The 12640-nt window shown below is 40.7% G+C and overlaps 1 protein-coding gene across 1 annotated transcript in view; it reads right to left on the bottom strand.

Moving 5' to 3' along the window:
- The window catches only part of EPHX4 (epoxide hydrolase 4), a 36925-nt gene extending 24298 nt beyond the window's left edge, over window positions 1–12627 (bottom strand). Inside the window, exons 1-3 of the mRNA XM_010860428.1 lie at window positions 12382–12627; window positions 10166–10251; window positions 2156–2313 (exon numbers count right to left, since the gene is read on the bottom strand). Of these exons, the coding sequence (XP_010858730.1) occupies window positions 2156–2313; window positions 10166–10251; window positions 12382–12612 (475 nt within the window). The 5' untranslated portion in view covers window positions 12613–12627. The remainder of the gene's footprint in view (window positions 1–2155; window positions 2314–10165; window positions 10252–12381) is intronic.
- Between the last annotated feature and the right edge of the window lie 13 nt (window positions 12628–12640).

The raw sequence follows: 12640 nt of genomic DNA, 5'->3' as shown, positions 1-12640 counted from the left end.
TGATGAACATAGATGCAAAAATCCTTAACAAAATTCTAGCAATCAGAATCCAACAACACATTAAAAAGATCATACACCATGATCAAGTGGGCTTTATCCCAGGGATGCAAGGATTCTTCAATATCCGCAAATCAATCAATGTAATACACCACATTAACAAATTGAAAAATAAAAACCATATGATTATCTCAATAGATGCAGAGAAAGCCTTTGACAAAATTCAACATCCATTTATGATAAAAACTCTCCAGAAAGCAGGAATAGAAGGAACATACCTCAACATAATAAAAGCTATATATGACAAACCCACAGCAAACATTATCCTCAATGGTGAAAAATTGAAAGCATTTCCTCTAAAGTCAGGAACAAGACAAGGGTGCCCACTTTCACCATTACTATTCAACATAGTTTTGGAAGTTTTGGCCACAGCAATCAGAGTAGAAAAAGAAATAAAAGGAATCCAAATTGGAAAAGAAGAAGTAAAACTCTCACTATTTGCAGATGACATGATCCTCTACATAGAAAACCCTAAAGATTCGACCAGAAAATTACTAGTGTAGTTTTTTTTGAAAATTTAGATGCCCAGGTCCATTATAGACCTAAAGATTCAGAACTTCTCTTGGGAATTTATACTTAAAGAAAAAGTCTGAAATAGTTCAGCTCTGGTTACATAAACCTGAGTTTGGAAAACCATGGTAAAGACTACACATACCCAGGTCATAAGCAAGATTACATTATTCATTTGACTAGAAAATTGCATGATGACAAAATTAGGCCAAGTCTGACTGAATTACCACAAAATATGAATGATATATGGCTGTTGGAAATCACTGTCTCTGATTTTATTGTAATCACACTAAATTACAATGCTGTATTGACACCCCCAGACTGCATCCATTTTTTCTCCTCTAAAAATATTGACCTGATCTATGCTCTTCATTGGGAGAAGGCAATGGCACCCCACTCCAGTGTTGTTGCCTGGAGAATCCCATGGATGGAGAAGCCTGGTAGGCTGCAGTCCATGGGGTCACACAGAGTCGGACACGACTGAAGCGACTTGGCAGCAGCAGCAGCATGCTCTCATTAGACTCTTGTAGAAATGGGTCTTTGGTTTCATGGGTTTCTCACTATACTGGCTCTATAAACACACTGGGTTTTAGTCAAAAGGGATGCAGTGGATTAGATTATTGCTATAAAATATTTACTCCTCCTTTTCGTCTTCCCAGTGCATAAAGGTAGTATACTTTACCACCAAGCCCCCCCACCTTTTCTGGCCTGAGGCATGCAGGATCTTAGTTCCCCCAGCAGGGATAGAACCCGTGCTTCCTACAGTGGAAGCATGGAGTCTTAACCACTGGACCACCAGGGAAGTTTCTTTACTATCCATTTCATATTAGACTTGGCAGTGTGATTTGCTTTGGTTTCTTGGTGGCTGTATGACTTGATTTGGGGCTCAGTCATGTGACTTGCTTTTGACCAATGAGCAGTGACCAGAAACTTGAAATATGTTTTGCTATGGGGCTCATCCTCTTGCCACTTCAACCACAGTGAGAAGAAGAGCTTCCCCCAGGTAGCTTCTCTCCTTTAGCTGGGGCTGCAACCCAATTCACTCTGAGAAGTCAATCCTAGCTGGACCTGTGGCCTGAGGCTAAGACCCAGAAGGGTTCAGCCTAAGGTTGACCTGCAGATCCAGCATAGGAATGAATGCCTTTGACTGTATGTCACTGAGATTGGCGTGGTTTGTTACACAATATTATTGTGGCACTAACTGATTAATAAAAGATAATGCAAGTGTTTCTGCATCTAACAATATGTTTAAATGAATATTTAAGTGTGGGTTCTAAAGAAATAAACTTTCTGAGAACAAGAATCAAATTTCTAATAATTAGTTCTGAAAATAATAAATAGTATACATTAAGTCAGTTTTTAAAAACAAATTTTGAGAGTCACTTTTGGCTGGTAACTGAATAGTTATTCTGGATGTATAATTTTAAATTCCTTCTATAGATATTTTGAGTTGTATACGCCAAATGACAGGATCCAGATAACAGCTCAGGTAAATGGAAAGTACCATCCCAAGAAATGAGGTTATCAATGCACAATTTGTTGAATGTTAGTTCATTAAAAAGAATGAATACTATTTTTTAAAACCTACCTAAAGAGTCTAAAATATCCTTTATATCTGTAATTAGACAGTCCAATTTATAATTCTCTCGATGAACAGGAGCATCTGATTCTCCATAGCCTCTCAGATCCAGTGCTACAACTCTATATTCACTTTTAAATTCCCTTAGTTGGTGACGCCATGAATACCTGCAGAAAATAAGATATGTTAAAAATACCACACTAACGAATATAAAGAATACCATTACAGATTGTCTAAGTGGAAAACTGTAAGTAACTTCTCATTTTGGAGAAAGGTTATGTAGCCATGTGTGGGCAGGAAAGAAAAAACCTGTTTGAAAAGAAAGCACTCACATTATTAAAATTGACTTTTTTTTTTTTTTAAACCAGCTCCAGTGGGAATGTAACAAAGGGCGAGAATTTACTGAAACTACAAAATACCAGATACCCTTAAGAATTGTACCTAAGAAGTCAATTTTCTAAGCTTTGCTTATATAATGCTTACCACTATCACTTAGTCTGTGCCTATAAGTGCTTCTGTATATTGTACCATTTGATTCTTTCAAAAAACTTGGGACCTGCACAGGGACCCAATCCTCGGGAGGCTGTCACGCCTCGACCTGCCCGGGGATTTGATCTCTAGGAGGCTGTCACGCCTCAGTCTGCCTGGGGATCTGCACCCTGACCCGGGGATGCCTGGCTCTCAGGTTGCAACAGTTCTGGGTAGGATGAACTTACATCATATCTATTCCCGTCCACGGTGGGCAAAACAAACCTCTTAATTATCTATTCCTGTCCACGGTGGGCAAACTAGCAATGAGTTACAAATCTCTTAATTCTACCCAGCATTGGTAACACTGGAGATCTTGGGGACACCCAAACTCCAGTCCGGGGGGTCCCAGGAGGTCATCACGACTTGACCTGCGTAGGGATCGGTCTTTGAGAGGTTGTCACGCCTTGAAGTGGGGAGATGCTGGTCAAAGGGTATAAACTTCCAGCTGGAATGAGTTCTGGGATCTCAAGTATCTGGGATCTCATGGTGATTATAGATAAAAATACTGTATCAGAGACTTGAACATTGCTACAAGAGTAGATCTTAAACACTCTCAGTATGAAAAAAAAAAAAAAACTTGCAAGATGAAAATGTATTTTCCTAGAAGGGGGATTTTACTCAGCTTGCTGGTGCTGGTGCTGGTAAGTCGCTTCAGTCGTGTCCGACTCTGTGCGACCCCATAGACGGCAGCCTACCAGGCTCCCCCGTCCCTGGGATTCTCCAGGCAAGAACACTGGAGTGGGTTGCCATTTCCTTCTCCAATGCATGAAAGTGAAAAGTGAAAGTGAAGCTGCTCAGTCGTGTCAGACGCTTAGCGACCTCATGGACTGCAGCCTACCAGGCTCCTCCATCCATGGGATTTTCCAGGCAAGAGTACTAGAGTGGGGTGCCATTGCCTTCTCCGATAAAAAAACTACTTAAGATAAATCTCTGAGACATCCCTGGAGACCCAGTGGTAAATGAGACAGGGTCCTTGGGGCTGGTGCACTGGGATGACCCAGAGGGATGGGAGGGGGAGAGAGGTGGGAGGGGAGTTCAGGATGGGGAACACATGTACACCCGTGGTGGATTCATGTCAATGTATGGCAAAACCACTACAATATTGTAAAGTAATTAGCCTCCAATTAAAATAAGTAAATTTATATTAAAAAAAAAAAAGAATCTGCCTGTCAGTGCCAGAGATACAGGTTCAATCCTTGGTCTGGGGAGATTCCACATGCTGAGGGGCAACTAAGCCCGTGTTCCACAATTAGAGAAGCCACCACAATGAGAGGCCCCAACACCACAACCAGAGAGCAGCCCCCATTCACAACAACTAAAGGAAGCCTACGCGTAGCAGTGAAGACACAGCACAGCCATAAATAAATAAATACATGAAATTTAAAGAAAAGAAAAAAGATAAACCTCTGCTTGCTAAAACAAAATTCTTCTGAGAAGATCCTGAACTATAAAGACAAGCAAGTGTGTGGTTAAAAACATTTAACAACAAAAATGGCCCAGGCACTGATCAATTAGAATGGCCCCAGGGACAGCCAGGTCTTGGAAGCTTGCTAGACCAGGTGTTCCCCTTATGCTTGATAATAAAACTGCAGAATTAATTGAAATACAGAGCTCCATGAGAGTTCCTTCTTCTAAGAAGCAAAATCATTATGGATAACAAACAGAAAAAGAGACTTGGATTTTTCAAAGTGACTCACTGTGTTATAGAACTCAAAATATGCATTAAAAGCATCTGCATGCACATCTGTTCATGGAAACACAGTATAAAATTATCTGACAAAGACAAATGGTAGATCATTGTCTGGAAAGATTTTTGGAGCACAATAGGAAAGAGAACAGAGTGATCTGAGATTATAAACCAATAATGAAGGGAGACTGCAATGAAAAATACACAAAACAATGAGAAGGAAGAAACAAATCGACCACTTTACATCAACAGCTAGATTATCAGGAAAGGTGTCAGACACATATTAGGATTTATGAATGGATAGAATCTTTGGTCTATTACTAGGATATCTATGATTTGTGAAAATCTGCAAAAGCACTGCCAATGAACATGGATTTGAAAACTTTAACAAAAGTGTCTTTCTTAATAATCTAGATAATCTCTCTGGGTTGTAATAAACAACAGAAGCAGTTTGATTCCTTAGAAGATGCTCATCTGTCAACACGTGTGATTTTATTTTTTCATGTTGTCGTTGTTCAGTTGCCCAGTCTTGCCTGATGCTTTGTGACCCCATGGACTGTGGCACGCCAGGCTTCCCTGTCCCTCACCATCTCCAGGAGTTTGTACTCCCAGTCTCCTGCATTGCAAGCCGATTCTTTACTCTCTGAGCCACCAGAGAAGCCCTAAAAGGGGATGCCATGGCTGCATGGGCCAGGAATCGAACCTGGGCCTCCCACGTGGCTGGCGAGAATTCTGCCACTGAAGCACTCATGCACCTATTTTCTCATAGCCTTACTTAATACTTTGAATTGATTTTTTTTTATGTCTTTGTAACTGAAGCCTAATTCTTTCTTCTTTATAATCCTTCATACCCAATCAATAAAGTTCAGTAAATTTAACCTCTTAAATATTAATATTTCCTTAATCACTTTTCCTATCCATCCCTGATATCATTACCTTCATTCGGGCATCCATTTATGCAGCAGCCATTGATTGGTCTAATTGTGTGTTTCATGCCCCTTGGCTCTATTTTCTATAAAACCAGAGTGACGTAATAAAAACACAAACTCTTTCTTGACTCTCAGTTACTCACGACATGAAGCCCAAGCAGGTTATTTTGGCAGATAAAACCTCTAAGATTTGACCTTCCTAATCTTCCAGCTTGACTACCTTATACCCTCTATCATTTGCTATATCATAAAAAAGGGCTAACATCTATATCTGTCTTATTACATGCCAGGCACAATTCTAAGTGCTTCACATATAGCGAGGCTGATCTTCAAAATAGTAGTATTAAAGTAAGTACTATTATTATCCCCATTTTACAGATGAAGAAACCAAGGTACAGATTGGTTTGTGGATGAGCTAAAAGTCACAGAGTTAGCAAATAGCAGAGCCAGGATCCAAACCCAGGTGGTCTGGCCTGAGAACCCATGCTATGCTGCCCCTGCAGCACTTATCTGCTTGCAGTGAATAAACACGGGTCTTGTTTTCATGACTTCGTTTACATAATTTCCTTTTTCTGAAACATCGTCGCTCCTCAGCATTTCCCTCCTCCCCACAACCCCTGTCCTTCACCCCTCACTGAACTCCTCTTGCTGGGCATCTTCTCTTCTAGGAGACTTCCCAGATTCCCTCCTTCACAGGTGGGTTGGGTGGCCGCTTCCATATTCTTCCATTTGTCTGCACGCTCTTCAGTGCACTGGGCATGTGCTTTACACTAATCTTTGGGTGCCTGGACTGTGCCACTTGACTGTGAGCTCCTTGAATTGCCTGGCAGATGTGAAGATGCTCAATAAAGATTTGTCGACTGAGTAAAACAATGGAAAAACGAAAGCACTGAATTATGATAGTGCTAGAGATACCAGTTGTTCAGTAAAACTCTGTCCCAAGTTCAAACTCAAGTTCAAACCTTGAGACAACTCTGAACTAAAGTTCCCAGATTCCTCTTGGGGGAATTTATATTCAATTTCTACTAAAATGTGCATTGTTTTAATATCCTAAGTACCTGTGTCTTTGTTTAGAATTCATTTAAGTAGAGAGTCAAGGTAGAAATTTGACTCAAAATAATGTGTACAGTCCTATAGCATTTTACATTTAATGTAAACATAATACCTGCATATATTATTATGCTATTAATAATTTAAATTGCCTTCCAAATAAATCCAACTATTTCTAGTATCAATGAGTGGGGCCAAACAATATCTTAAACATTTCTAGGGATATTTAAAGGCTGCAACTGCTATCTTAATAAATTACAAAATAATTTTTAAATGTAATCTTCCTAGAGTTCATAAATAAAGCATATTTGATTTACACATTAACTCTAAACTGAAAAAGAAATCACCCCAGTGATAGACTGATGAGCATGTCATTCACATGAATAAAACAAAATAACCCCCTTGATACAAAAATGAAACATAAAATCAGTAACTCCTGAAAATATTATAAATAAACAAAACTAGCTATTTTCATGCACACTGTTCCCCTCCTTCCCCACCCAGTTGCTCTGTTGTTGTTTAGTCGCTCAGTCGTGTCTGACTCTTTGCTAACCCATGGACTGTAGCCCACCGGGCTCCTCTGTCCGTGGAATTTCCCAAGCAAGAATACTGGAGTGGGTTGCCATTTCTGTCTGCAGGGGATCTTCCCCACCCAGAGACTGAACTTGAGTCTCCTGCATTGCAGGCAGATTCTTTACCACTGAGTCACCTGGGAAGCTCAAGCAGAGGACACTTCACAAAAAGCAACTTCTTTCTTAGTTATTCTTAACACAAGGAGGGCTCCTAGTTTACCAGGCTAGCCTCTTTGAGATGCAGAATATACTCTTCCCTTTTACAATGGAGAAAAAGCCACAGTCATCAGGCTCTGTGCTCAGCTGCATGCATGAAGAGCCCTTACTTGCCTGAGCACTTGAGTAATGACGAGTGTGTCCCATACAGCTGGTGTTATTGCCAGAAACTGCCTGCATCAGCTCAAAATATTTTTAAAAGCAATGCAAATTGAGGTGGAGATGGAGGGGGGAGAAAATCATCTGTGACCGCCTTATTTGGCACTAATTTAGCTAAAGGACTCATAGATCTGTATATTGTTTGATGTTTCCTCTACATTTTAAGAAGACCCAGAATTTTATTGTTTCTGTGTAACATCTAATAGTATATATTAAACATCACCAATTCTCAACAGCTGTTCTTAGTTAATGATGATAAATGCAAATAATACCTTATATTTGTATAATGATTTTCTGTTTAAAAAGCATTTTTACACACATTGCCAGTTTATGATTATTTTGTTTTCACTGTATCAAATAATCTGACCTACTTGATCTACAATATTATAAATTTATGTGCATTTAGGCAAAACTTGATTAATAAAGGGATATTTACATGGGCAATATAAATTGAAATTGGTTCAAAATGCCAAAGCTTTTTGGCTCTTAAAAAAAAAAGGAGGGCCTCCCAGGTGGCTCAGGGGTAAAGAGTCTGCCTGCCCATGTAGGAATCCCTGGAGACTTGGATTTGATCTCTGGGTTAGGAGGATCCCTGGAGGAGGAAATGACAACAAACTCCAGTACTCTTGACTGGAGAACTCCATGGACAGAGGAGCCTGGTGGGCTACAGTCCACAGGGTTGCAAAGAGTCGAACATGACTGAGAGACTGAGCATGCAAGCATAATAGGGGGAAAGTGCAAGAGAAAGGGCTTTTGGAAACAGAAGAAGGAAAGTCTAAGAGAGATTTGAAATGGTTTAATCAAAACACTGTCATCCTAAATTCTGATTTGAACTGACTTTTTCCTGAATGGAGTTCATTAATGGAATTGACTAGATTGCATAATGAGTAACAGTGGTAATTCGGAAGGAAGACAAAATGTCAACATAGAGATCTCGGTTTAGGGTATGACTTTCACAAACAGAAGTGTCAGCAACTAAGCGGCTGAGCCAGAATTCACTGCCCATATTACTTTATGCAGATTTGATTAATACTTTAGACTAACATTTTATTTGTAAGCCAGTCATGTCATAGGGTCTTCCCAGGTGGTGCCAGTGGTAAAGAACCTGCCTGCCAGTGCAGGAGATGTAAGAGACAAAGGTTCTATCTCTGGGTCGGGAAGATCCCCTGGAGGAGAGCAGGGCAACCCACTCCAGTATTCCTGCCTAGAGAATCCTATGGACAGAGGAGCCTGGTGGCCAACCATCCATGAGGTTGCAAAGAGTCAGACACGATTGAAGCAACTTAGCATGCTGGCATGTCATAGACTTTTTGCTCTAGAAAAATGATGAACTAGATGGGTTTTTGCCCTCCTCCATTCTCTTCTTCAATGCCTAACACTTCCTAGTGCACTAGCAATCTATTAATAAAGGCCCTTTTACTCTAAAAGTATTAACTAAATATTCTTTCAGAGCTAGATGCATTTTAAATTAGGAATTCGGATGACACAAAATCTTTAGAATTCTAAAGGAAGTGAGGAATATGTAATGTGGAATTCTAGGTGTTAAGAGCAAAAGTAAAGGAGAAATTCCTAGAACTTTAAAAACATACCACACATCTACATTTAAGTCAGTTTAGAGAATATAATTTTTTGGTCCATTTTTCCATTTCAAGATCATAACCCTAAGTTAGTAAAAATCTGATTTTCTTTTTACCACCTTAATATGTACCATCTTTTAAAAGATATTCATTTTTTTAAAGTTTCATCATGTGTTGTTTCATCTGTACTTATTTGGTTCTGTGGGGTTCAAAGGGGAACAGAGTATTTTCCCGTAGGTAACTGTGTATTTTTGGCTATAGGTTTTTTCCTCCACATGAAATATTCTGATCCTTAATTTGTCCTGAATTCATCTGAGCCTGTTACTATGTGCATAGGAAAGAGTCCTTTTTCAGTTTCCATGAGCCCTCTTCTCCTCCTGCCTTCCCCTCACCCAAGTCTTACCAAAGGCTGCCAGGTAACAGGCACTCTGATTCTTTGGTTTCTTTCGAATCTCCTTTACCACCCAGTGTTGCATTTTGTCCACAGTTCAGTTCAGTTGCTCAGTCGTGTCCGACTCTGCAACCCCATGGACTGCAGCATGCCAGGCTTCCCTGTCCATCGCTATTTCCCGGAGCTTGCTCAAACTCATGTCCATCAGTAGGTACTATAAAAACTGGTTTATGATTGCCAAGGGGGAAAAATAGGGAGAAGGGATAGTCAGGGAGTTTGGGATCGATTTGTACACACTGCTGTACTAATTTAGTCTTTAACAATATTGTGATAGGTGCAGGTGAAAAATGAAGGGACTCAGTCATACATATACGTGTATTCATTCTTCCCTAAGTTCCCCTCCTATCCAGGCTGCCACACAACATTGAGCCACACTGCTATATTTAAAATAGATACCTAACAAAATCCTACTGTACAGCGCAGGGAACTGTGCTCAATGTTATGTGGCAGCCTGGATGGGAGAGGAGTTTGGGGGAGAATGGATGTATGTGTATGTATAGTTGAGTCCCTTTGCTGTCCACCTGAAGCTATCACAACATTGTTAACTGGCTATATTACAATATAAAACAAAAAGTTAAAAACTGTTTTGCAATTGACTGTTTCAAAAATTTGAAACACTAAATGATACTTGTTTTAATTCTCAAAAATAAATAAATTTAGGATAACAATATGCATGTTTCTTTAAAACAGAAGGAATATCATTCTTGTGATTGAGGAACACTTAGGAGTAATAACTCTAGGCCAGCACTTGATCATAGCATGGGGTCTATTAAAAACCACTACAAGAAAATGACACTATGGTAAGCCAAATCTTTAGTGCAAAAGAAAAAGTTATTGTTAAGTTTACCAGAATTCTGGAAATCCATGAAGCAGCAGCATAAGTGGTTTGCCTCTTTCTCCAGCAGCAACATAATGGAATCTTAAGCCTGAATCCTGCAGTAGGAAATACAGTGCATGAGGTTTCAGTGATGCTTTGTGTTGACTGTAAAAGTACAATTAGCATTTCCATGCCATTAAAAAATTTCACTTGCATTATTTTTAATATCAAGAGATAAAATAAGTATTGTTAATTTTCAGAGAGAAAAAATAACCACTGTTTATCAGCAGGTTAAATAAACAGATTCGCTTTTGTTGACATTACCTTCTACTTATGCTGTCAATTTATCTATATTATGAGCTTCTGAAACAGTTATAATTTTCTTACTGATGTGTCACACTTCGTCTCACTCAAATTCTGCAGGACAAGTAAATAATTCTGATCTGCATTTATATTCCTGCCATTATTTACCTCCTAGTCATAGACTTTTCTCAGCTTACCCATCAAGAGCTGTGCCATCAGTTATATAATTCACACCTCCTTTCCTTATTTTTAGTTCTCTCCCTCCCACATTATTTTCAGTTGAGAGTTGCATGCACCATTCCCCTGGCTGCCTGCTCTTCATGTCATGTCAGTGTATCTCTAACAGCTGAATGCTCTGAGTGCTCAAACCTTTGCTCTGCGTATGGGAGACAAGATTGCCCAAGGGAAACAAAAATCATAGAAATGAGACAGAAAAATAGCAAATACAAAGTAAAAAGAAGAAAGGACAGTGGAGCAAGAAAGAAACACAAAAACTCAGAAGGAAGTAAGGTTAAAAAAAAACAAGAACCAAAACCCAGAGACTAACCGGGTTTTACATCAGATAACCCAAGTAATTGGGTTTCCACATGTGAAAAAAATCTTAAAGCTCATCTAGTTCAACCCTATCATTTTTGCAGAGTTAGAAACTGAGGCCCAAAGATGTTACTACGGGTCATTAAGATGGTTGGGAGCAGGACTGTGGCTAGAACCTCCATCTTGTCCTACTGCCCAGGACAACGCTCTTTCTGTTCCTTGGTTCTAGGTCTCTAGGGAAATTCTTTAAGTGGCCAAAGTCAGAAGAGAATCATTGTGATGAATTCCGAATGATTCTTAAACTGATTTTCCCCCTCAGGTAGGATGTACATAACAACTCTGACTTCTACCCTCTACTGCAGAATGCCTTCCTGGAAGTTCAATAACTTCTTTTATTGGTGGCGAGTCTCGGAAGATGAAAGGCTGTAGGAACTTGACTGGATTTACTGAATAAATATTTCATTTCATTTTGCTATGTACCAGGCACTGTTATAAGATTTTTGGTTTTAGCTTATTTGTTTTTTACAAATATTAACTCATTTAATTCTCATGTCAACTGCAGGGTATAAAGGACATACCCCTCTGTGGTCTGAACTCCAGCTGCAGGGCAGTCTAGCTCCTAACAGGAACCCCAGACCTGGTGACAAAACTATCCCTTCATGGAGGCTATTTTTGAAAGGCCTGTGAGTCAGACTTGCAGGGTGCATCACAAAAAGCCATCTCCCTTCACCACCTGGAGCCTCAGGAAATAGAATAATCGTGGGCTGTAAGAAAGCTTGGGACAAGCATGGGCAATTAAAGAGTCTGCATGAATAGTTGACATTTACTTTTTGTGCCATTCCTTTGGTCTCTGGCATCATAGCGCTGCTTCCTTCTCCACAAACATGCACCATTTATTTATTGTTTGATGTTGCTTAGGTCATCTGTGAATGCTCCATTCTGCTGATCTGAATAAACTCGTGATTTGCAATGACTTATTCTATTTACTGTTCCAATCTCTAAAATTTGGGCAAGGACCGTCTCCTGAGACAGTAGGGCGCCACCAGAAACAATCCCTACAGCTTATCTGAGCTCTAAAGGGCAAAAAGGTGACAGACGACCGCTTCCCCTTACAGTTGGAGAAGGTTGTTGCGGTGGAGGAGTAGGGGACAGTAATAGCAGGACCCAGATTATTAGACTCTCTCACACACACACGCAAGGACCATAACGACACACACAACCCCCTGACCCTCTCCCGTGGCACCTCGCCCCTCTAGCATCCCCCGGGCATCTTCTCCGTCCCTGCAGCGCGCCCTACTAGCCCCGAGAACACTAGGGGACGCTGGGCTGGGCGTCATACAAAGATCAGCCTCCGCTCTCATGGCCGTCACGTTCCCTCGCGATAGCGCCGGGCCCGCGCCCGCCTTCACCTTGATCCTCACGTAGCAGTGGGTACCCAGAGAGGGGTCGTTCAAGCACGCGGGCGGGTGTTCCCGAGCTACCCGCCGGAAGGTCTGCGAGGGTCCCTTGCAGATGCTCCACAAAAGTTTGAGCAGGTAGATGGAGGAGCAGAGCCCGCAGTAGAAGTAGATCAGGCACCAGAAGAGCAGGGACCGGATCGTGACCATCAGGCGGGGCAGGCAATCCCGCAGCTTCGCCATCGGGCGGTGGCGAAGCTGCGGGATTGCC

The sequence above is a fragment of the Bison bison genome, unplaced genomic scaffold (genome assembly GCF_000754665.1).
Source record: "Bison bison bison isolate TAMUID 2011002044 unplaced genomic scaffold, Bison_UMD1.0 scf7180017864466, whole genome shotgun sequence".
Lineage (NCBI taxonomy): Eukaryota > Metazoa > Chordata > Mammalia > Artiodactyla > Bovidae > Bison > Bison bison.
Note: the sequence above shows the minus strand (reverse complement) of the source record. Positions and strands in the feature narration are given on the sequence as shown.